Source organism: Centroberyx affinis, unplaced genomic scaffold (assembly GCF_046629955.1).
Source record: "Centroberyx affinis isolate AG114_WGS23_722 - 3 ecotype Tasmania unplaced genomic scaffold, CSIRO-AGI_Caff_v1 ptg000713l_1, whole genome shotgun sequence".
Taxonomy (NCBI): domain Eukaryota; kingdom Metazoa; phylum Chordata; class Actinopteri; order Beryciformes; family Berycidae; genus Centroberyx; species Centroberyx affinis.
The window spans coordinates 242739-265993 of record NW_027279330.1 but is presented as its reverse complement, the minus strand read 5'-3'; the positions used below and the strand labels follow the sequence as shown (position 1 = coordinate 265993).

General features: G+C 39.9%; 1 protein-coding gene across 1 annotated transcript; it reads left to right on the top strand.

Annotated features, from left to right (window-relative positions):
- Nucleotides 1–3607: 3607 nt before the first annotated feature.
- On the top strand, nucleotides 3608–22728 carry LOC139644149 (gap junction gamma-1 protein-like). Its single transcript, XM_071519528.1, has 3 exons — nucleotides 3608–3748; nucleotides 4999–5054; nucleotides 19012–22728. The coding sequence occupies exon 3, from the start codon at nucleotides 19069–19071 to the stop codon at nucleotides 20473–20475; it is 1407 nt and encodes a 468-aa protein (XP_071375629.1). The 5' UTR covers nucleotides 3608–3748; nucleotides 4999–5054; nucleotides 19012–19068; the 3' UTR covers nucleotides 20476–22728.
- Nucleotides 22729–23255: the final 527 nt, after the last annotated feature.

Here is a 23255-nt window from a genome sequence, read left to right as displayed (position 1 = left end):
AGATTTTGGAGCAAATATGCACGAAAATAATCTCAACAGGCCTATGACTAAATATGAAAAGTATGTGCCATATTTAGGCTTATAATGCAGGCTAAATATGGGCTAAATATAGTAGTAACCTTATATAGAAATTCATTATTTCACCGCAGCATTCATTATTTTGCTTGACGAAATGCTGCACTCAAACATTGATGTATCACATTAATCTATCTATCTATCTATCTATCTATCTATCTATCTATCTATCTATCTATCTATCCTATCAATCTGTAGACCTACTGTGCACATAAATCTCTTGACCTGAAGATGGCGCCAAGTCAATTCATCTTTATCACATCTTTATGTTTTGGACTGTGCTGTACATTACAGTATATGCTGAACTGAAAAATGACTGGTGGTCAAGAAGACTTAAGGATTTTTGTTGATTCTTACAGTTTACCAGCAGTTGGGGAATTCTGTTCGACTGGGTTAGTGAGAAAACCCAGTGACCGTGACACAAGTCGGGTTCCCTCTGTTACAGTAATGCTGATGTGAATTGATGAAACAACTCTCACAGAACATGACAGCGGAGGCTCAAGGCTGTTGACGATGGAGATGACGTTTGGTGTCGGTGCGTGCCCCGTGTCACTCCGCTCACGCAGTAGTGAGTCTGAAATGCTGCTGAAGTCAGCCGAGCAATTTGTCGATTCAGCTTTCTCAGTTAGTACTGTAAGGAATTCAGCCCATTTTGTCATTTAACCCCTCCTCCAGCTCGTCCCTATTACCTTCTTCCTCTCTCCCCGTCTCTTGCACAATGCCTTCTGTCATATCAGATACAGTCAATCCTCCTACTCTATTATTGCATCTAATCTCACGTCTCTATCTTTTTTTTCTCTCTCTCTCTCTCTCTCTCTCTCTCTCTCCGTCTCATTCCTTCCCTCTGTATTTATTGTGTCACTCGGTCCCTCGGGTGCTTCCGTGTCACTGTTTTTGTCTACCATTATATTTTCTGTTGTCAGTCCAGGCCCCTAATGATAATGTCACCAGCAAAAAGCTGACTGTACAAAACACTCACTCACTCACTCACTCACTCACTCACTCCTTTCTTTCTTTTGCTACCCTTCTCCCCCTCCTTTTCCCAATACCCCTCATGCATGTCTGCTTTGAAAACCTTTCTCTTAAGTCTGGATTCCTATCAGAGAGAAAATGCAACTCACAGCTCCAGATGATATTACCAGAATTGATCTTTCAATTCAGGTCATATTAGGGCTGATATTGTTAGGGGAGAGAGTACGTTCTGTGTCTATTATGGTTAAATGGGCGAAAGATAACTTCTTGCCCAATCCAATTGTCAGTGACCTCAGGAGGTAAGTGAATGGGAGGGAAAACCTAATTGACATCAATCTGTGAAGAACGATGACAAATAGTCTTTGAGGATTTCAAAGTCGTCAATGACAGCCTCCCATCTCTCTCTGTCATCCTGCTCTGTGTCCCTGCCAATATCCAAATACCACCAGTCCCAACTGATGTGACCCTTCCCTCGCCAATAACAGAGGAGTCCCCAACTGTTGACGCTTTAAATTGCCAGTGCTATCCGATGATTGGTTTTATGGATAACCTGATCGATTTTTCTCCATTCAATTACTCCTTCCGAGGTGAACCATAACTCACTTAAGGGATTTGGACCTTGTAAGAGGTCACTCTGGGGTAGAACATGGGCTTCCTATGCCAAAACGCTATCAGGCTGATTAGGGTCTAAGTGTTTCCCCTCCTCTGTGTTTGATTCTTCTGCTGATAGGCAAAGAATACAATGTGAGTGAAGGTAATAGCTTTCAGAGAGGCCCCTCCTTGGAAGAAGCAGTTGATTTGCACCTGCTACAGTGTGGGAGATAGAGACAGAAAGGAGACAGTGGGCTGCACTGTCTGAATTGAAGCCGGTCTAACGTCCTTGAGAGGAGCAGTGGAGATAAAACCAGCAAGAGTCCTAGCGGTCATCAGTCACAGGTTTTGAACAGATACAATCTTTGTAGTCCTTGAAGCGCACACAGAATTGAGTTGTTAATTCTGAACTGAAAAACTGAAATTTAAAAAAAGCCATGTGTAGTTTTGGCTGATTTTAAATATTTGATCACAATCTCAACCACAAATATAAGTTAAAATACAATACAATACACAACTAAAATATATACCACCAAACAGATAGATAGATAGATAGATAGATAGATAGATAGATAGATACAAAAAAAAACCCCAAAACAATGGAGAACCAGACTTTAACAGTTCAAAGGACACAGCCATATAGACATTTTGGCAGTAGAAATATGCAAAGACAATTTTGCTAATAGTAGAAAATGATATTATTGAAGCAGTTTGTGGAGGGCCATGATGGCAGAAGGCACAAAGCTCCTGCCGAAACAAGCTTTGTTACAGATCCAGGATCTGTATCTGGAAGGAGGGTGAAAAGAAAACTGTTAGTGTCTGTGCAGTCTCAGCCTCAGTCTAAATAGAACAGCGTGGATAAATACATCAGCTGTGTGTGAACTCTTGTCCAGTCCCTTTTCATAAAGTTCAGACTCAGTGATCTGTGACAAATAATCAACTTTATCTGGTGTTTTCTGCGGCTTGAACCAGAAGGAACTGCAACAGATTAGCAGTTTCTTCCGTCAAACAGCTCTAGCTCTAGACTTGTTTTTGACTCACTGTACAGCACTGTAAGCTATCTTACCATTATCTGTCCTGTGCTTTGTTGATAAAGCAGCACCTGTGCATCCGCCCTGTCCTGAGCTGATAAAGCGCGTGTTCATTCTTTAAGTAGATAATCTTCAACATGCCAATGGTAAAAGGTCATCAGAGGGGCGAATAAATGAAGGCACTAAGTCTTGGTAGAGCTGGTTTTTCAAACACGATTAAGACTTCAATGGCATGTAACTGCAGATACAGAGGATGCAGCAGGCAGTGATGTAGTGGATAACAACTGTGGGAAAACTATAATGATAATCACAAGGCAAACAATGTGAACCCATATGAACAAAAATCAGTTATACTTTCATAAAAGCTTTTTTCCTTAAAAGACTATATCCTCATACAACTTAAATTAGTTTGACACTACTTATGATGATGTATAGGAATTTACATCGTAGAGATTTGTGTTAGCCTAAAAATGGTGGGTATATGGGTTATATGTGTGTTTAGAAACTCTGTTTTGCAAATAAAATGTTGAGTAAACTGACTTTTGGTGGTTTTACCCTCCACTACATCCATAGCAGGTCATTACCATATGAATTATTATTATTTTATTTTTATTTATTTTTTTTACCAAAGAGAGATGTGAGCCAATTAATCCTGGCAATGGTAGTAAGTAACACAAATGCTCTTTATTTATAAGACTATGCAATGCTAGAATTTCGCGCGCGCGCACACACACACACACACACACACACACACATACACACAGACACACACGCCTCCTGCATCGCACCAGCTCACTTGCCTTGCTCAGTTCACGGTCTTCCTCTCCACTCTCCTGCAGGACAATACGTCAGTTTGACACTTGGTGACATCTACATTTTGAAACTTTGTGGATATTTTTGTGTTTTTTTGAGCGAACCATTCGCCGGCAATGTTAAAGGAATTTAAGGAAGGAATTTATTTAGCTGTGTAGGCGATGAAGATTTCCCTCCCTGGACTGAAGTATCTTGCCGGTTGTTTTGTGAGGTGCTGAACCCGCTTTCAGACCGTGACGAGCGGCGCCAGATGTGCGTCTGACAAGGTGAGGATGGTGTGGTAGATTCACTACTGAAAACTTGTTAAACGAAGACTGACCAGAGGTTTATTGGGGGGGGGGCAAAGATAGATGTCTTTATTTCATTGTCAAGTAAGTCAAGTAAGTCAAGTAAGTCAACTTTTGCTAGCTAACAAAGTGTCGTTCCTGCTAACGTCAACGTGCTCTCTCAAAACTGATGAGTTAGTTACCAGCTAACTTAATTAGGTAGCTAGCTAGTAAGGTAACAAGCAAAGTCTATTCAGTTTTACAAGCTTTTTAAATTTGCAAACATGTGTTTAACTAGCTAACTCTCGAAAAAATGTTTGAACAGCGGTGTGAAATGATTATTCGACATATTCCAGTTAAGATAAAGAAAAAAAAAAAAACCCGCCTGTCTAGCAAGGCAACTTCATCATGACAACCATTTGTTTTGTTCCTAGTTACCTAGACCAGTAGCTCCTAAAGTGGGGTCTGGGGGCCGTCAGGGGTCGTTGTGAGGGCTTCAGGGGATCCCCAGCAAAATGAGGATTTCATTTAAAATATTCATTTGTCTCATTTAAGTATTCATTTCACTCACTGGAAGTTACTGTGTAAGGATGGCTGTTTGGATCATAGGGTTCACTCCCCACTGTTGTTATCTTGTCACATAAACATTATTACATTATTCTGTACTCAGTCATATCCAACAACAACAAAAGTCTTCTTAGATGGGATTCCTTAGGACAAAAGCTTAACTGCGGGTCTGTGGTCTAACATCTTTTTGGGGGTGCTTGATGTGAAAGAGCTTGGGAACCCTTGACTTCGAAAAAACTGTGTTTCTATGTTTACTGGCAGGAAGTAAACATGGAAAGTGGATGCGAAGTCATTAACTTGAAATTATAGGCCAAATTAAATTGTGTGTGCATTTCATATTACAGTTATGGTTGAATTGATTTAATTAACATACTAATAATTAATATCACAATATTTCAAAGAAGAAAGAATGCAGTTAAAATTTTAAACAGAGGTCAGACAAAGTTATGAACTGAATGCTTTATGATTTAAAAACATGAAAACATTTCCATATATCAGTTGTGTGTGAGCAGAGCAAAATCAGAAGTCACAACACTGGTTGTATGAAAAAAAAACAATTAGGCCTAGATATATGCTAATTAACCCCACTATTGAACTCTCCATTAACAGTTCTCAATTTTAAAAAACTGGGGGGAGTTTGAACATGTATTTTACGGTGTCCTCACCTGTGTTTGATTTTGCAGGCGCATGGAGTTTGAAATCATTTTGACGGAGGACAAGGAGGATAAAACAGAAACAGGTAATGACTGTTTACTTCAATTATGCCAAACACCATAGATTTGTAAAAAGATTTGTGAAAGTGTAGGAGTATTGTTCTCCCGTCTCTCAGTAAACTACAGCTGAGATTCCCTTGAACAAGGCTCTTATCCTCCAGTTGCTCCTGTAGTTGTACTGAGCAGTTTCCAGTTGTGTATCCTGCAACTGGATGACTATGGAGGACTATGTGGTAAAAGGTGCATGCATATTCAGCAAAACCTGCATGAACAAAGGTTAAAAAGTGATATTTATTACACGCCTATATTAGAGACAAAAGATTATCAAAGATGTAGGAGCTTGTGATGATACAAATTTTAGTCTCTGGCTTTGATAGAGTTGTTCATGGTCACAGATATGAATGATTGGGCTGTCCTAGACAATAGTATTTACATATATGAATTCTTAAATTGAATAACCTAGATATAGCTAGAAATGAGCGGTACACTACACTTTATCAAATATACTCACTTACAAATATGCAAGATACTCACAAAGCACTCATACAGAATCAACCTCTGCAGTACGTAGAAAATGTACTTTCCTAATTATGTAGTATTGTCTGGGCAGTAGCCTACTTCCTATCATAGCAAGGTGTCAATGCAAATTACAAACACATTTTTATAGTAACCCTGCATATATGTAGAGATCTACCACCTGTGAAATGTTAGATGTTTAGATGTTAGATGTTTACATTTTATAAAACAGTCTTGCGACTCCTATCTTTCTCTTTTTTCTTTTTTATACACACAATCACTGCTTATTTATGCTGTATGTGGTTTGACATCTTTGACTAGATGGCTCACAAAGTGGCCCTAAAATATCCTGTCGGCTCCATGTCTTCAAGACTAGATACAGTAATGAAACATGCAGAATCTTGTGTAGATAATTAACAGTTCCATCTGCTATAGTAAAGTTGTCCCACACTTTTGAATGTTTTAACTTCTCCGGCATGATTGAAATGCAGTAGTAGGTAAACAGATAATGTTAATTGCTATGTCTTTGCCAGCGGCGTCCTAGAAAGCGTAATTACGCTGGGCTGTAAAGGAAACACCTGAGGAGTTAAGAACAGATAGCAGGGCCGTTTGTCCAGGGGCTTATCGATGTTTAGGTTCTGGCCAATCAGGAACCGGTACCTAATTGGTACAGCCAAATAAATGGCTAAATACCAAATAAATGAATCAATTTGTGGCATCTGCCTAAAGGGACTGTTTGTTTTTTTGCTGCTTTTCTGCTGCTTTTCCATGTTCATCCGTTAATGAAATTAAAAACAAAAAACATTAACGGCTTTTAATTAGGATATGCACCTTGATGGTAATTTAAGGATTCAAATAATCACTGCTTTGAAAGAAACCACAAACCGTTACATTCACAGCTGGAGGCCTTCTTAGACAGGCATGTCCCGTGGCTGGGTGCTCTTTTAACTTACAAGCCTCAAATAGTTCTTTTACTGCCGCTGTAGGAAGCAGGAGGCTGCTGGTCTGGTCTGGAGACATCTGGGAAGGTGCATTGTACTGCTGCTCTATCCACTAATCACAAACAACCTGTCCTCCGGAGTTTTAGTTACTGCATATATTGAGACTAGACAGGTTCTGCAGAGATTGAATGGGCTTCATTTAGCAATTTGATATAAAAAAAAGTGTCTGTGGGGTTGATTTTGTATCCCACTGCCTATTCAGATGCAGTTTCCTCTGTATTCATTTAGCAGTGGTGCGCTAGGGAAAATGTGAAATTACAATTAGCATTGTAATTTTGTCTTAAAATCATCTAAAACTAAAATAGGTGTAGTTTGAATGTTTTAGAAGTATTGTATTATGATTAAAAACTTTTTGCACTACAACCTCAACTTGAAACATAATTTAGACCCAAACAGCGACAGATACGGGACAAGACTAGAATTATCCCCCTAAGCACCACAGCTGCATAAAATGACAGGGAAAACACTGATAAGGATATTATTAAACATGTTAATAATTATCAAACATCTTTTGTGTCATCTCATGTCATGTAAATTCTGGATATCTGATGCTATACTAACTGTTGTAATACAGACAAATCACCTTATTGTAGCCGTAATCAAAGTAAAAAACACTCTCTTCCTTATTACTGCTGTGATCCAGTATTTACTGTCTTCGGTCTTTGCCAAACTTTGTCCCTGCTGACTGCCGCACACTCTCTGACTGTGAGCAAATCAAATCAAAGCAAAACAATGCCTCTGTACCATATAGGCTGTTGATTGGCTGCCTGTTACGCTGATCTACACAAAGCGTCAGCATCTAAACTTCTGCAATCTTTTCCTCCTGTTTCTCCGATGCCTGGATGGTTAACTAGACTACCATTACTCGAGGATAAATATCAAAATGAAAAAGTCTAATTTCAACAGTGTGTGTGCCTGTTTGTGCCTGGGTGTGGGTTCTGTTGGAAACTTGACTGTGTAAGTGAGTGAGCAAGTGTTACATTAATTTGTTTTAAAATTAAAATTGCTTAGCAGAATATACCTGTAACAACATGAACAGCATCAAAACAATATTCAAAGGTACACTTGATTTTAAAATGTAGCCTAATAGAAGTGCATCATTCACCGTGTATTTAATGAGTTAATTTTGTCATCATCAGCCCCTTTACCTGCAAATGTGTATGTCACTCATTCTGTCATATTCTGTGCTTGTGAAAAATCACTTGTGTTGTAAGCAATTGTTTTTGTAATGCTTCTCTACTTTAATATCTTAAAAAAGCAAGCCCAGTGTTTCCCCAGGTTTTTACCAACGCTGCGTTGTACTGTTTGAGTGTTTAATTAGAGAAGCCACACAGATATTGTGGATTATGAGGTCTCTTTCCCTCTCTTACACGCCCACACAAACACAGACACCTACAAACACACGCGCCGGTGTCCTCGGGCCACTTGCTTAATTATGAGGGTCTGTCTGTGTCAGGTGGAAGGATGAGCTGTGGCTGGTGAGGGAATTTGTGTAAAAAATTGGATATAAAAACATGGAAAGAAATGGGATGGTAGTAGACAGGCATTAATGGAATCTTTTGTAAAAGTGGAAAAATGGATGTGGATGGAGAGGGATTCTTAAAGACGACTGTTAATGGGATCCTGTGTGTGTGTTCATGAAACAACTAAGATGATCAAAGGGAAGAAAGTGTCAGTCTATAAATGTTCCCTCTGGAATGCACTTTTGAATGGGGACCCCATTTTTAGGCTGTAAAGCAGATTTAATGACTATTGTCTCCACTATGCATGTGTGTTTTTGTGTGGGTGCTGTGTGCATGTGTGTGTGTAAGTCTCATTAAAAAAAACAATGTGGCAGCCATTCATCCATAATAGCTTCATAGCACAGCTTCCTTGCCCATAAAGTGAATCTTTGTTTGGGAGCCAGAGAAAAGCCTACAGTGTTTGTACCTTTAAGAATTAAATGTTGAGATATTGAAAATAGTCATTATGTCCCCAAGTAATTCACCTCTGCTGTATGGACATGGTTTGGTTTCAGAGTGTCAGACAGAACAAACCACAGTCGTTTGTTAAGTGTGCTTGAGAGAAGTGGCAACAAAGAGTAGCAATAATACAAACCTCTCCTACCACCTTAAGCAAAGCATATTGTCCAGAAGAGTGTGTTTTGGAGATTAATTGAAACACACACCAATATTAATGGAATTCTGCATTGGAGCTGTGGGAGTGCTCCTACAATCCAGAAGAGTCCAGAAGAGTCCAGAAGAGTGTACCAAACTCTGTGGCAACATGCCCCATTCCCCAACAAAAGCAATGCCCTGCCAAAAAAACAACAACAACATTGCATAGCTACACTATGAAAGGATTTGAGTAGTAAGTGGAAAGGCACTTTTTTCTGTGAATTTAAAGTGTTAAAGTTTTAGAGTTTGCATGTTTGCGTGGGTTTCCTCCAGCTTCCTCCCACAGTCCAAAGATATGCAAGTCAGGTGGATTGGACATTATAAATTGCCCATAGGTGTGAATGTGAGTGTGTTTGTCTATGTGTTAGTCTTGTGATGGACAGGCAAACTGTCGAGGGGTGTTTCCCCCATGACCCTGAATAGGAATAAGTGGATATGGAAATGAATGAACACACAAAGCTCCAAAAATCTGACTGTACAAAAGAAAATGTTACATATTGTGATTGAATGGAGAGAATGGAAGGAGAAAGTCCAGTGCACTTGCACTGCAAGCTCACTGCTCCCAGTACAAGCTTAAGTTGAGAAGATTTAACACATAACTCATCTCTGTGCCAACATGAGTCTGCATGCTCTCATCCCTTTGCAGCATGAGACACACTGTTGGCTGCTATCCTATAAAGTTACAGCTAATGTTTTCACAGCCCAGAAGGCATATTGTACATTTGCTGATCAATTATGTGCTCATTTGCTGTAGATTAGCATGCGTGTGACTGGGCACATTAAAAATGACAGAAATAATATATGCTGTACCCTAATTAGGCTTGAAAAATTCTGGTGCAGTGGGTTAAGTGTCTGTGCTGGGCTTTCATTGTATATAGTGTATAACCTATAGTGGGATCAGTGGCCATTAATTGTAATAGTAAAATAAAAGTCCTACATAATCTTCAAACAGACATCTGTGCTTGAAGATTGAATTATAGTCTTGGATAATTACTGTTGTTCAGCAGCGCGATGAGCTTGGCTGATGAGGTGAAAATGAGCGATGTGAAGGATTTTACCCAGACAGTCTCTTGCCATCCGTTTTTGTGTTTGGGTGGTGATAGTTGTGCTGCTGGGGCGCCAAATAGGACATTACACAACAGCCAGATGTGCAATTTTAGAAGTGCGTGACTGCTAATGAGACAGGTCAGAACCAGTAGGGCTCTGAGGACCGGGACTGAAAACCACTAACATAGATATTAGCAACTAGTTAGCTTGCTTTAGTTAGGGTAGCACACACTAGCCGCTAGTATTGAAGTTGTAAACAAAAATGTAAGAAGAAAGTATAGTTGTATAACAATATTGCCTTACAGCAATAATGGCGTACATTTTTGTTCTTTTCATCCAGGGACTGACGAGTAGCTTTCTGACCAAAATGTCTCTGGAGGCAGCAGCTCTTTGGCTAATAAAATGTGGCCAAAATAACTTAAAGCAATAAATAATAACAGAAATGTTGTAGAATTATAATTTTTATTTTTTATTTTAATGAAAGTACACAAATGTTGGTTTTCATCTGGTGGTGTTTTATTGCTTGTATGTATTATTTGAATATAGGCCTACTTGTGAAACCCATTAGTGATAGTATACTTAGTCACTACTTGAGTGCACAGACCAAAATGGCCCAGCCACCCTTTGGCACACCTAGTCTTGTTTAAATTGCTTCCAGCCCTCTGAGCACTGCCATATTTACTCCTCCATTGGTCGCAAATGAAGCAAAATGCCAAGGTTCACACCTGCATTAGCAAAATATCCAAACTGCAAGTACAGTAGCCTTCGTGATCATTTATATTTTCATATTTGGCCACTTAAGGAATGTCTAACACTTCTTGTTTATGCATATTTGTCTCTGTGTGCAGCAGGCCATTTGTTGAATGTGAGTTCTCAAGCTGCTGCGTCACTGGCTGCACTCATGCACCGCTTAGGAACTGGAACTGGCTGAGATATAGCCTTTAATGGAGACTTTTGCAATAATATTTTCTTTTTAACAGGATTCCCAGAAATACTAAGAGGGAAAGCTTATGTATGCGGGATTGAAAATGGTTTCGTTTTCAGGAAAATGTGAATCTGTATTACACATGGCATCATGTGCATCCATTGTTAATTCTTTTGTACATTATGGGTGACGTTTAACCTCGTATGGGACTTAGTTCTCTCTCTGACTTTTGAGATAATAGTATGTATACTGAAGGTACAGAATAACCTGGTATAGCCTCAGACCTTTGATTATCATCTGGTTATAGAAATTACATTAGATAATACATAACCAAAGAGTGAATCATGTAACTTGAACTTATTAGGTGTGTACTGCATAGGCTTACAGTAGTTGAAGTGGACAAGACCAAAACAAATGATGGGGAATCATCACACTCAAAGAATGATGAGCGCAAAGAATGATGAGCTCAGAGAACAGCTCTCCGAGCATAACGGACCCATATTTATCTACATTACACCGATGTCAGTGGAAGGTAAACATGACTAGAAGTGTTTTAACCATAATTAGACAGCCTGCCAAACTCCATTCACAAATGATATAATAGATGGCCTTTACCCCTCAGCTCCAAATATTTACTACTGGCTCAAAATCGATCAGGTTATGAAGGGAGAATAAAAATGAAAATGAAAAATTGTGCTGTCAAATACAGCAAAATTACTATGATGTTCATGACACACAGTTCTATCCAAGTTCACTAGCATGGACCGCTTAGGTCTGATTTCTGTCTAGGGGAACCAATTAAGAATACAGTGGATAAATAGCAATGTGTTGTTTTCCTTTCACGTGGTTTGGCACCTCGATGAAAATCACACGCCTCCTCAGCCAGTGTGGGTGGAGCCGCTTAAAAATGTGGCCACTATAAGATCAAAACTGTAAGCAAAATCAAAAGAATGGCTTTTTTGATTGAAGCCCTAAAAACGTTTTTCTTATTTTGCACAACAATGTGAAAACGTAATTGACTTGATACAGTGACAGTCCAAGTACAACCTCAAGCATGCTTCCTCCTCTGTTAACTCTGTTTGTCTTGCTCTCTGTCGCCTGTTGGTACATGGATGTCAAGTGCATTTCATTCACATGTGACAGTGCAGGAGCCTAGATTGTGGGATTATACACTATGCTGAGGAAACCCCCCGACTCACACATATACACACATGCAAACACAGCCTATCCCATAAATCAGAACCTTTTGGTCTTCTCCTTACATAAGTGAGTCAGAGAGACTTTCACAGAGCTAGTTTGGGGCAGATGGATGTCTGCAGGTCAGACAGAGGTTTTTCAGGGTGAGCTGTGTGGTGGTCCAGGGCAGGAGAGGACAAAAAGATTTGAATATGGACGCAAATGAGAAGTACGGCTGACAGAGAGGAAAGTGTACTTTCAAAGCTCAACTGCTTTGAATCATACAGTGTTTTAATTCTGTGCTCTTCCTCTCTTCCCTCTTGCTAGTGTGTCCTGCTGCCTCTGCACAGCCAGTTAGCTTGGTGCTTATGCCTCAAAGCAGCACTTTACCCCAGCCCACCTTTTCCTGCTAATTACGGCACAGAGAAGTGTGTTAGCGTGTAGCCGTGCCATATTTAATGCTAATGCGAGTGTTATTGTAGTTTTTGTTCCAGCTGTTAATCATAACTATGTTGCTCATCCTCATCATGTGTTAAATATAAACGGAAGGGAAAACACATCTGAAGAAAAAAAGAGGATTGCAGTTGAAATATACAGTTACTTTTCAGCACGCCAAATAGCTTGATGTTCACATTCCACAATTGTAAATTATCTTTTAACTAATGTTATGTGTGCAAATGCAAGCTTACCCTGTACTGTCAGAGAATGCTAATGTTAAGGAAGCTATTACTGTAATGCCATATATGTTAATGTGCAAATTTAGTGCCATTATGGACGATGACTTTACCCGATTTAATCATAGTTTTAGTTAAATCAGTGTCATATTCCATAGCTTTTACAGTCTATGGCTGAATGTTGGATACATTTGAAGGTAGAATGTGTAAGAGTTTTGAAAATGGAACGATTTCAGATAATTGTCTATTTACTGTACGCTCATAATATACTACTAATATTCTACTGCAGCCCCACGTACACATAAATCTACTAGCCTATGTATTGCCATTACTGCTGTCGAGATGTACTTCATGTTGAGTTGGCAGTTGTCACATTTCCCACCATTCACTCATTTCTGTGGTTTCCCCAGAATGTTTTACTCTCCCCCTTGACCGTACTGTAGCACCGTAACCACAACCAGAAAGCTCCTTTTGATCACAAGATGACATGACATGACAGAGAACAGCATTTAGCCTACATTTACAGAAAAATTGAAAAATGCAACTAGCCTACATTTACAACAACCATTTGTGGTGCTCTGTAAATGTCAGGAACCACATAATATCATCCCATCCTTCAGTGAAATTTGTAATCTAAATACTTCCAGTACCAAGGTGGCCATGTTTCTCTTCTACGTGAAGCGATAAAAGGTGAAATTATGAAAACATGGGTAATACCAACTTTGTATGGCCCTGAATTACTCCTCGTACCTTCATGTCTGTGTGGAGGATGCTGGCGATTCTGCCCTCTTAACATATGATCCAGTTATAAGCACCCATAGTGTGTGTGTGTTTGTGTGTGTGGGTATGACTTAAGTTACTTTCAGGGACATATACCAGACTTAAGACCAGTTGATTGGGGACGGCTTGTGCAATTGGGGAAAAAAGCTGTGTCCCCAATTGGTAAAAAGCTGATTTTTGGGTCAGTGGTTAAGGTTAGGGTTAGGTTAAGGTTAGGGTAAGGGTTAGGTTTAGGCAAGTAGTGGTTATGGTTATGGTTAGGATAAGTCTCCAGGAAATGAATGTAAGTCTATGTAAATACCCCAAAAGTGACACAAGTAAGACTGTGTGTGTGTGTGTGTGTGTGTGTGCGTGTGTGCGTGTGTGCTTGTGTGGCTGTTTAATTTACCTTTGACTGTTTATACCTCCCTATAAATTTGTTCGATATCTTGTAGAAATTGGCTTTTAAAAAATGCCTTTTATTGATGTATTTTTGATCTTTTACAATTCATTTTCAGTGGTTTCGCCATGTATCTCGTTTACTAGCACAAAAAAGATTTATAACTTGTATATACTGTACATACGGTGTTATTGGAAAGAAGGGAACATTTTTAGTCTATGGAGCACGTGAGCGGTGAAAAAACATTCATGATCTGCTGTGCACGGCTCATCAGGGGACATTCAGTAACAATAGCAATTATGGTTAAGCATTCCATTGTTGTCATTACTCTTTCCTTTGCATACTACTGCCAAGGGTATGTTTAGACATGAGGTTTAGGGCACAGCTATTAAAGGAATCAAGGATAAACCTGTTGTTATTGAGGAGAAATGCATTGTTTCAGAGCCATGTATAGGAAAGACAAAGGACTTTGTCTCTGTTGCGTTTCAGATCAATTCCACATTGAATTTCATTTGGGGGGTGAATGTGGTTTCGGTTATTCTACATCTGGCAGAAGAAATAACTGCTTATACTTTTCACTGCCAACAAAGAGAAATGAAACATTTTTAGTATACACCAGAGGAGTGTGTGACATCTTCATTTGTAAACAAAGAGTTGGCCTAGTCTGTGTGTGTATATGTGTGGGAAAGAGAGAGAAGTAGAGAGAGAGACAAAGAGACAGGGAAAGACATATTATATTTTTTTGTTTTTCCCATACCATAAAATTTACAGAGTTAGTCGCAATGCACATAAACTCATCTCCTCTCCTACATCCTACATAGATATTGTGTTTGTTTCAATGGCAAGAAAGTGTTGACTGTGAGGGGATCTGGGGGATGAGCAACTATAACAATATTTTGTACCAGTACTAGCCCAAGTAGCACAATTTTGAATCTGAAACCAGATGCTAAAAAACAACAACAAAGAAAAAAACATGACCTGAATTAGTATGAAATAAACTTACGGTTGTTTAAAATGCAGTAATTTTCGTACATCAAATAGCCATTGGTATTTCTTTGTATGAGGGAGAATTTCAACTAGTGTTTCATGAATGACATATTTCACTGATGCACAACTTCCCCTGCTCCTGCAGTAAAACAGGACAGTAGCACTGCAATAGATAAGTTTATGCACTATTCAATTTCTTGCCACTACATGCTTGCTCCAGATGGTGCATTGGTAGCCAACACCAATATGTTATACGGTAGTTAGTTTAGTTTTTCATGGCCAGACCTTGCTGGTCTCCTCAGTTTTAGTACTGTGTTAGCTGAGAAAGAGCTAACCTAGTTAACATGACCATAACTCTTACTGAAATAAAACCCATAGGCAACCCCTGCTCCTACCAACGCAAGTCCAGTCTCCTCCAGTCTTTCCCATATGATTTTACCCTTTGTAGTTTACCCTTGGCAGCTATTACAGTGATGACATAGACTCCCCAGGCAGTAAACTGGCTGTGGGAGACGAGAGAACGTCCTTATAATTTGGTTTGAAGTACATCTCCATCCAGTACGTCCTCCATCACCGTGCCCCTCACAACAACAGTTTGATTAGATGGTACACTGATAATTTTATCTTTACCAGATTAACTGAATCATATATAATAAGATAGCAATTGCTATGTAAATAAACAGGATTTATTTTTGACATTTATTCATTCAAAGAACCAAAATGATGACGTTATGAAAAAGTAATAGGCTAAAACGCTGTCATTCACACAAAGTCTTGAAAAATGTGTTGTGTATTGTAACCACTATGACAACACACTTGCTGCATTTAAACTTTTTTCCACATTGTCTAAATTTGTGCTGAACCACATAACATGATAGTCATGAGCGTACTGAGCAGTGTGTAATGGCATCCTGTTTTTTTGACAAACTGTCCTCTCCAGATGTCTCAGAAGTCAATAGAGTTGTCACAAAGTGTCAGTCCAGACCTCACGCTTCCTACAGTAAGCATGGAGAGGTCAAGGAAAACCCCAACACACCATGCAGAAGAAGTCAGTCCCACTCCTCATCAGACCCCTATATGCTGTCAGTTTCCATGTCTTCTATCCCACGGATAGAGAACATGGAGGGGTTTGAAAGTTGTCAAATGTTGTCATACTTGGCCACTGGCACAGTGCCGTGTTTGTGTGCAGAAATATGTCTGGTATCCTCAGGATCCAGAGCGGATGACACAGTGAGGAGATCACTCATGAGATGGGAGTTGGTTTGAATCCTGTAGGTCACATAGTTGGGAAATTCTTGAAGTTATTGTCAATTAATAGCGTGGAAATATAAACTTTACAACTTAACAAAATGCATTCCATTAAAAATATGTACACATGAAATATAGGATGGTAAGACTATAATACACTGTGGCTGGTACTTTCTACTACGACAAAGAATACATCTGGCAAATAAATACTGACATTGATAAACATGAGAAGTTCAAATGAATTTAAATAGCGAATTCAAGATTTTAATCCAACAGAGAAAGTAGCCCTTGTGCTATTTGTGCCCTGTTGGATTAAAAAATCAAATATGATACAGAAACATTCAGTATAAGCCAATTAACAGCAAAGGAACACCATTTCATGCTGATAGAAACTCTGCATTAATTCTATTGAAAATAAGTAGCTTACACTGCATGGAGAATTAAAGAATCTATTTTTCTGTGCGTTAATCAAGGCTAATGGAGAGACTTGTCTCAAAGCCCAGCACTCCTGGTACTCAATAATAATGACCAGCGGCACTACTGAGCAGACCTTCAGTGACGTCCTGTCTCGCCTCGATTTCTTGCAGAGTTTTCACTGCATTCCCTAGCCCTAAGCAAGGGTTGCCTGAGGTTTGCCCTAAAGGTAAGGTAAGGTAAAACTTAAATTAATGGTTAGTGGTTCACTTTCAAAACAGTTAAATGTGAGAGAGCCACAATCTGATCAGAACAATCCCAAACTGCTCAGCTGTCAGTGTCACATCTGTAAAATAATGCAGAACTGTAATGACAGTGATAGCTTGGCAACGCAAATCATTTTCTGGTCTTCTTTCCAGTCCCTGCACGGACCAAACTGTCTGTCAGATTTCAGTACAGTTTTATTGAAGGCTTTGGATCTCAAACCATTTTCTGCAAATGAACTTGTCTGCTATTTTGCTGATGCTGGATGACTCTTCTTCCCCCATTTTAACTAATATATTGACTTTGCACTGGGGCATGCCTAAGTGGAAGGCCAATGTATCATGTCAAAATCAATTCATTCAAATCCAATGTCTTTCCTCTCAGCCAATGGTCACCTCTCTAATATTAATGAACCCATCACACTGCTTGGCACAGAATACAAACCTCATGATGTACTGATTGCCTCAACTGCATTGCATCAGCAAGCTGAGCTTAAACCCCCTTTTTACAATTTAAGATCTCTACTTCACAGTCCAAATCTACCTTACCAACCTCACCTGCTGGTCTTGCTGCTCTCTCTGGATGAGTGAAATGCTCCTGTCATTATATTTTCGTGAAATAATGTAGGTTCCTAATTGGGTTAGTCTCAAATCTGCACTTTTCCTTGCTTTCCTTGCTTTTTCCTTGCTGACTGAACATAAAATCTGTCCGTCTGACATCCAATAATTCAGGTCAAGTATTGGTTTTGTTTGCACTATTGCAAGTCTCCTATGTTTGAGTAATTCCAAAAGGGAAAGAAAGCATAGTGATTAACTAAACTAATTGAGCCTCTTTACTCCATTGGCAGCTTCTCTCTATTAGCTAGTCCAGGGCACTTTACTTTCTTTCAGTCTGGACGAGTATTCCATAGTTCAGCAGTCCACATCAACTTTTAATCACTCTAATTGAGGTTGTTAGTGGGATAAAAAAGGAGATTGAGAGTTGCTGTAAACCATGGGTGGGCTTGCTGCCTCAAGGAGCACAGGAAAGGAGAATAGTTTATTTGCCAATGCAGGGTGCTTCCTGGTGGATCTGGAAAAATGGAGGACTGGGGGCGCTAAATTGATAATGCCATTTGAATTGATCACCTTAATATCGGGTCGCATGCCAGGCTCAGCACTGAATTGGCTCATTTGCTACTGTGCAATTGGACCTTGTCTGTCATAAGGCAATCTATGAGCCAGACTCTGGACCCTTTGTTATGCTGCGACTGCGTTAGCTGCGTGGAAAACAAGCATGGGAATGTGACATTTATCTCTTTATATCTTCTTACACAGAATACAAGAACACATGTATGCATGGATGCTGGTAGTTTTGTGTGTGCCTGCCTATATACAGTATATATGTAACTGTTCACTGAAATCTTGTCCACTGCAGGATGGTCTTTGTCTGTTTTTTTTACATGGCGATAATGTGCGGCTTGCCTGGCACCCTGCCCTAACTAATTGTAAGCATGTGTCTTCCATGGAGGGATGTCCATTTAGCTGGCCAAGTCTTCAGTTATAAATATGTAGGAGAGGGGCTGCAGAAGAGATCGATTGTACACACACACACACACACACACACACACACACACACACTAATACTCCTAATTAGACTATCAGCATAAACTGCAAAAGATCTCTGATACTTTAATCTTCACTGCTGTTCTGTTATTCTTTGGCCGTGTGTAAATGTGATTGTCTCATTATATTGTCTTACAACATGTGCTTATTATAGTCTTTAGCAAAATACTCACCATTTGGGGTTAGAATAGGGCTTGAAATTAAGTGAAATTAATTGCTGAAATTAATTTCTACACTCTGTAAAGTTGTAGCTGTATAAATATGACACCCATATTTCATATTATTTTGATGACCACAGTTCCAAAGGTACATTTTTACTGCTCACTGTTGTTCCTGGCAGTGTTGCATCTCAAATTTAATGATATTTAATATTCATGTTGATAATTTTTGTTAAAGTTGAAAAAAGCTGATGTCCAGTGTATCTCCCGATACTGACTTTTTGTGAACACTGTAAACAATCATGCATGTACCTCAATTTTGGTTGTCCAAAAACAGTTGGGTCAAAGGGATAGCCCTCTTTAGAGACTAAGAGATTTCTAGAAAAGCACATACTGTGCTTGTACTGTGACCTCAGAGCTTTCTCTACACTGTTACTGCCATTACTTTGCCTTGGTGGAATATGCAAAGTTACTGATATATATGTAAAAAGCTGATAAATATATGTGCTTTAATATATCTGTTTATAATGGACAATGTGAGTGATACTATTCTATTTATGGTTTCTGAGAGTATTTATGTGCATATTATTGATATGGTTTTGTATGCATGCCGCACAAGGGTTAATCATCTCTGCTGTCTTTAATCCTCCACAGAAGCCTAGAGGAAAAACAGAGGTGTATGTTGCCTCGCTCTGTTGACCCGCCACTACCATGAGTTGGAGTTTCCTGACTCGCCTGCTGGAAGAAATCCACAACCACTCCACATTTGTTGGCAAGATCTGGCTCACTGTCCTAATTGTTTTCCGCATTGTGCTGACGGCTGTAGGAGGCGAGTCCATCTACTATGATGAGCAGAGCAAGTTTGTCTGCAACTCAGGCCAGCCAGGCTGTGAGAATGTCTGCTACGATGCCTTCGCACCACTCTCACACGTCCGCTTCTGGGTCTTCCAGATCATTCTGGTGGCCACACCTTCGCTCATGTACCTGGGCTACGCTGTCAATAAAATTGCCCGGGCCGAGGAACAGGTGGACAGCGGAGGAATGGGTGGTTTGTCCCAGCGGAAGCCCAAGAAGCACTACCTCGCAGGCAGAAGGCAGCATAGGGGCATCGAAGAGGCTGAGGATGACCAGGAGGAAGACCCGATGATCTATGAAGTGGCCGAGGTGGACAGTGATGGTGGTGGAGGAGCAGGAGGAGACACTGGCGGTGGAAAAGGAAAAGTCAAGGTGCGCCATGATGGGCGCCAGCGTATCAAGGAGGACGGGCTGATGCGCATTTATGTCCTTCAACTCTTGGCCCGCTCCTTGCTGGAGGTAGCTTTCTTATGTGGGCAGTATGCCCTCTATGGCCTGTCGGTGCCTGCCACCTACGTCTGCTCAGGCGAGCCCTGCCCACACAGCGTGGACTGCTTTGTGTCACGGCCCACCGAGAAGACCATCTTTCTCCTCATCATGTACACCGTCTCGCTGCTCTGCCTGGCACTCAATGTATGGGAGATGCTCCACCTGGGCACGGGTACCATCGTTGACATCCTGCGCGCCCGCCGCAGGCAGCTGCCTGAGGAGGAGCTGTATGGGCTGACAAGGGGACCAGACGCTCTGAACGAGGCTGGAGTGAGTGGAGAGGATTATGGCAGCTACCCTTTCTCCTGGAATGCACCTTCAGCTCCACCGGGGTACAACATCGCCATCAAGCCTCTTCTGGTATCCAACGGGCACCATGACCAACCACTGCCCTTCACTGTCCTCAGTAATGCCAAGATGGCGTGCCGGCAGAACCATGTCAATATCGCCCAAGAGGAGCGTCAGCAGTACACCGGTAATGATGACAACCTGCCCAGAGGAGGGAGAGGAGGGACGGGTGATGCCCGCAGAGCTCTTCATAAGGAGATCCGTCAGGCACAGCACAGGCCGGAGGCTGACACTCAGGCCTACAGCCAGCAGCAGAGCCACAGTACACACAGCCAGCAGCAGAGCCACAACAATACACACAGCAAGCCTCACCGTGAGCGTAAGCACCGGCAGGCCTCCAGACACGTTTCCAGCAAGGACACAGACAGAGGGAGCAGTAGCAACAGTAGTAGCACCAAAGAGGGAAAGCATTCTGAGTGGATCTGAAGTACAGATTGTGACCTACTGTGACTTTTTTTTGTTATTGTAACAATGTATATCCTACTCAGACACACACACAAACAAACACACGCCTATCCTTTTAAGTTTGTATGTCCATATATTAAAAACTTCAAGGTGTAGGTCACCCATTTTACATGATTTTACAATAGTACTCTTACCATGAAAATTACTCAGTGAACATTAGTGTCAGGATCCACCTTGTATTCCTCTATAGCTCTGCCAAGGGAGAACCCAAAAGTACATTTATTTGCCGAAACTCTTTAAACTGAAACATCCCCCTGGGTAATAATCCTCAAAGTAAGCTCCTTAGCCCACACAAAGAAAGTGGAAAATGGTCTTTTGGTATAAGTACTATGACCTAAGGGAAAGCAGTGCGTATTTCTTATGAAAGTGTGGGACCAAAATTATATTCAGCATATTAGTTCATTGTGCTTTTTCTCCGCTCACAATTTGGTAACTTAACAATGCATGTACAGCAGCAAGTAGTTCCTGACCAATTTCCAGTTAATGTCAATTTATAGGGTCGATCGGGAATATATTGGAATCCATGGCATTCCAATGAAAGGCCATAACCTGAATTGATTCCAAGATTTTGATTAGATTCAACATAAGTATTCACAAATATGTTTTATCTGTATTATTAATATGTTTATCCTGGGTTTCAGTGGCTAATTTTAGTGTCACATTGTCTAAAAGCTGTTTCAGAGGATTTTTCACCTTGCTAATAATCTGGGGGAAACACAAAATGTTCATGATTTCGTTATGATTTGTTTCAGTTGGTGCTTTAGTATTGTATGAGTATTGAGGTTTATTTTGAGGAATTTTAGGGGTGTGTTCACATGTAAAGTTGCTGCAGGAAGCCAGCAGAGAGCAAGAAGCCACCTCCTTGAAAACGAGATAGTACATCTCAAGGGGTTTATCCTAATAAATAAATTTTGACCATATACTTTTACTGTTTAACTAGCTACTTTTAAAGGTAAGAAAATCATTGTAAAATAAAGTAAAATGGATGTAGAATGGCCTAACCCTTTAAGTGTATGACATTGCTGGACAATTGTTTTAATAACTGTTTGTTGCCACTGAACACCACAGTAGAAGAAGGTGAAATAAAGGAACATAATTCATATTTAGATAACTTTTGTATGTTTTGTTAGATATCTTTTGTTGTAAGATGTTGGTGCTATGACACTGTCTTTGCTCCCATGTGGATATGGGAGGCTTCTGTGCTGTTAGCTAAGGTGCCTTACTTCACCAAACAGGCAAAGAGCTGCTTCATACGGACACTGCAACACTACAAGTTGAACACTTTGATAAATTGTAATTTTATACATGTGTATTCACCATTACTACAGTCGCTCATGGGTGGGGCCCATGAGCGACTAGGGGTTAAAGCTCTGAACAATATTGCTGTTGCTGAAGATGCAAAATTGTATTGTTATTTTCTTCAACCCTCATATCAAGCTAAATGCATGTGTCAGTCCTTAAAAAGAGAGCTACTGTTCAAAGCCTCACAACATCAGAAGAAATGCTGATGGTTTTGAGCTGTTAATACACATATCTTCCACAGTTAATCCAAATGTCCTATTTTACTTTGCCTTCATGTGTGAAATTGCTGTGTGCAAGGTTACACTGTTATACTGTTTATTGTCTTACATTTTATAGGAAGTGTTTAGAACCCTTAAACCAATGAAAGATCAGACACTTTTTTCAGAGGTGCTGTGTGAGGATTTGGATTGATTATGTTTTATGTTGGAGAAATACTCAAGCCATAGAGAAAAGGGAGAAGCATTTATGTTTGTTTTCAAAATGTTTGCATTTGGTATTTTACAGTACTCCTGTGTCACTTTTGGGGGAGATACAAATAAGTAGTTCTTATTAATATTTTGTCTGATGTTCAAATGTATTAGTCAATGGCAGTGTTCGACAAAGTTTAACACCACTATCCGAACTGTCTGTTCTGTTGTCCAGCTGTTAACAAACGGTTTTTCTTGGCAATATTTTAGTGGGTGACATGTTTTGAAGTTCATTTTATGACGTTCTCACCCTTTGTTTAAGAAGGCATACTTTTACTTGGTGTTTAAGTATTCATCCTATATTTCAGGGTGTGTTTTACATGACAAAAGATCCCAGTACATCTGGCCTGAGAGTTGTGGTTTTTCCAGGCTGAGTATAAAGAATTCCATGTCATTCAGTATGTACCTTTTGTTTCCTTATTTTCAAATTGAAATGTATTAATGCCAGTCCTTCACACTGTGCCAGTGTTTCCATTTGTGGAAAATATTTTATATGAAAAACGAAAGTGCATGTTTTGAATTATTTTACAAGGGCATAAATAAATAATACGGTAATAAATATATAAAGAGTTGTCTTGCAGTATTTGCCTTATATTTACTTACATTCTTTGTTGGTGATGCTGACATAAACACTTGTTATCCCAGTATGTGGCAGGTCATTTCAAGGCTGTAAAAAGGTTTGTTTACATTTGTAATATTTGTAATATCTGGAGTAAAATGTAGTTTTGAATTATCCTTTGGGTTAAAAGTTTAATTTTCCAACTCAGGCCAAACTCATCTTTAACAACAGATGTGAATATATTTAATACATGTTACATAGCTTTCTGCATAGAGACAATTTTTTTTGGCTCCACCTGTGAAGTTGCCATTCTATTTAAACTGGAGGATTACAGGCAGTAGGTACAGTTAGCCCTCTGCTGGCCATGAAGAAAATTTTTGCCCTATTCAATGATGTTCCAGTGGATAGAGGCT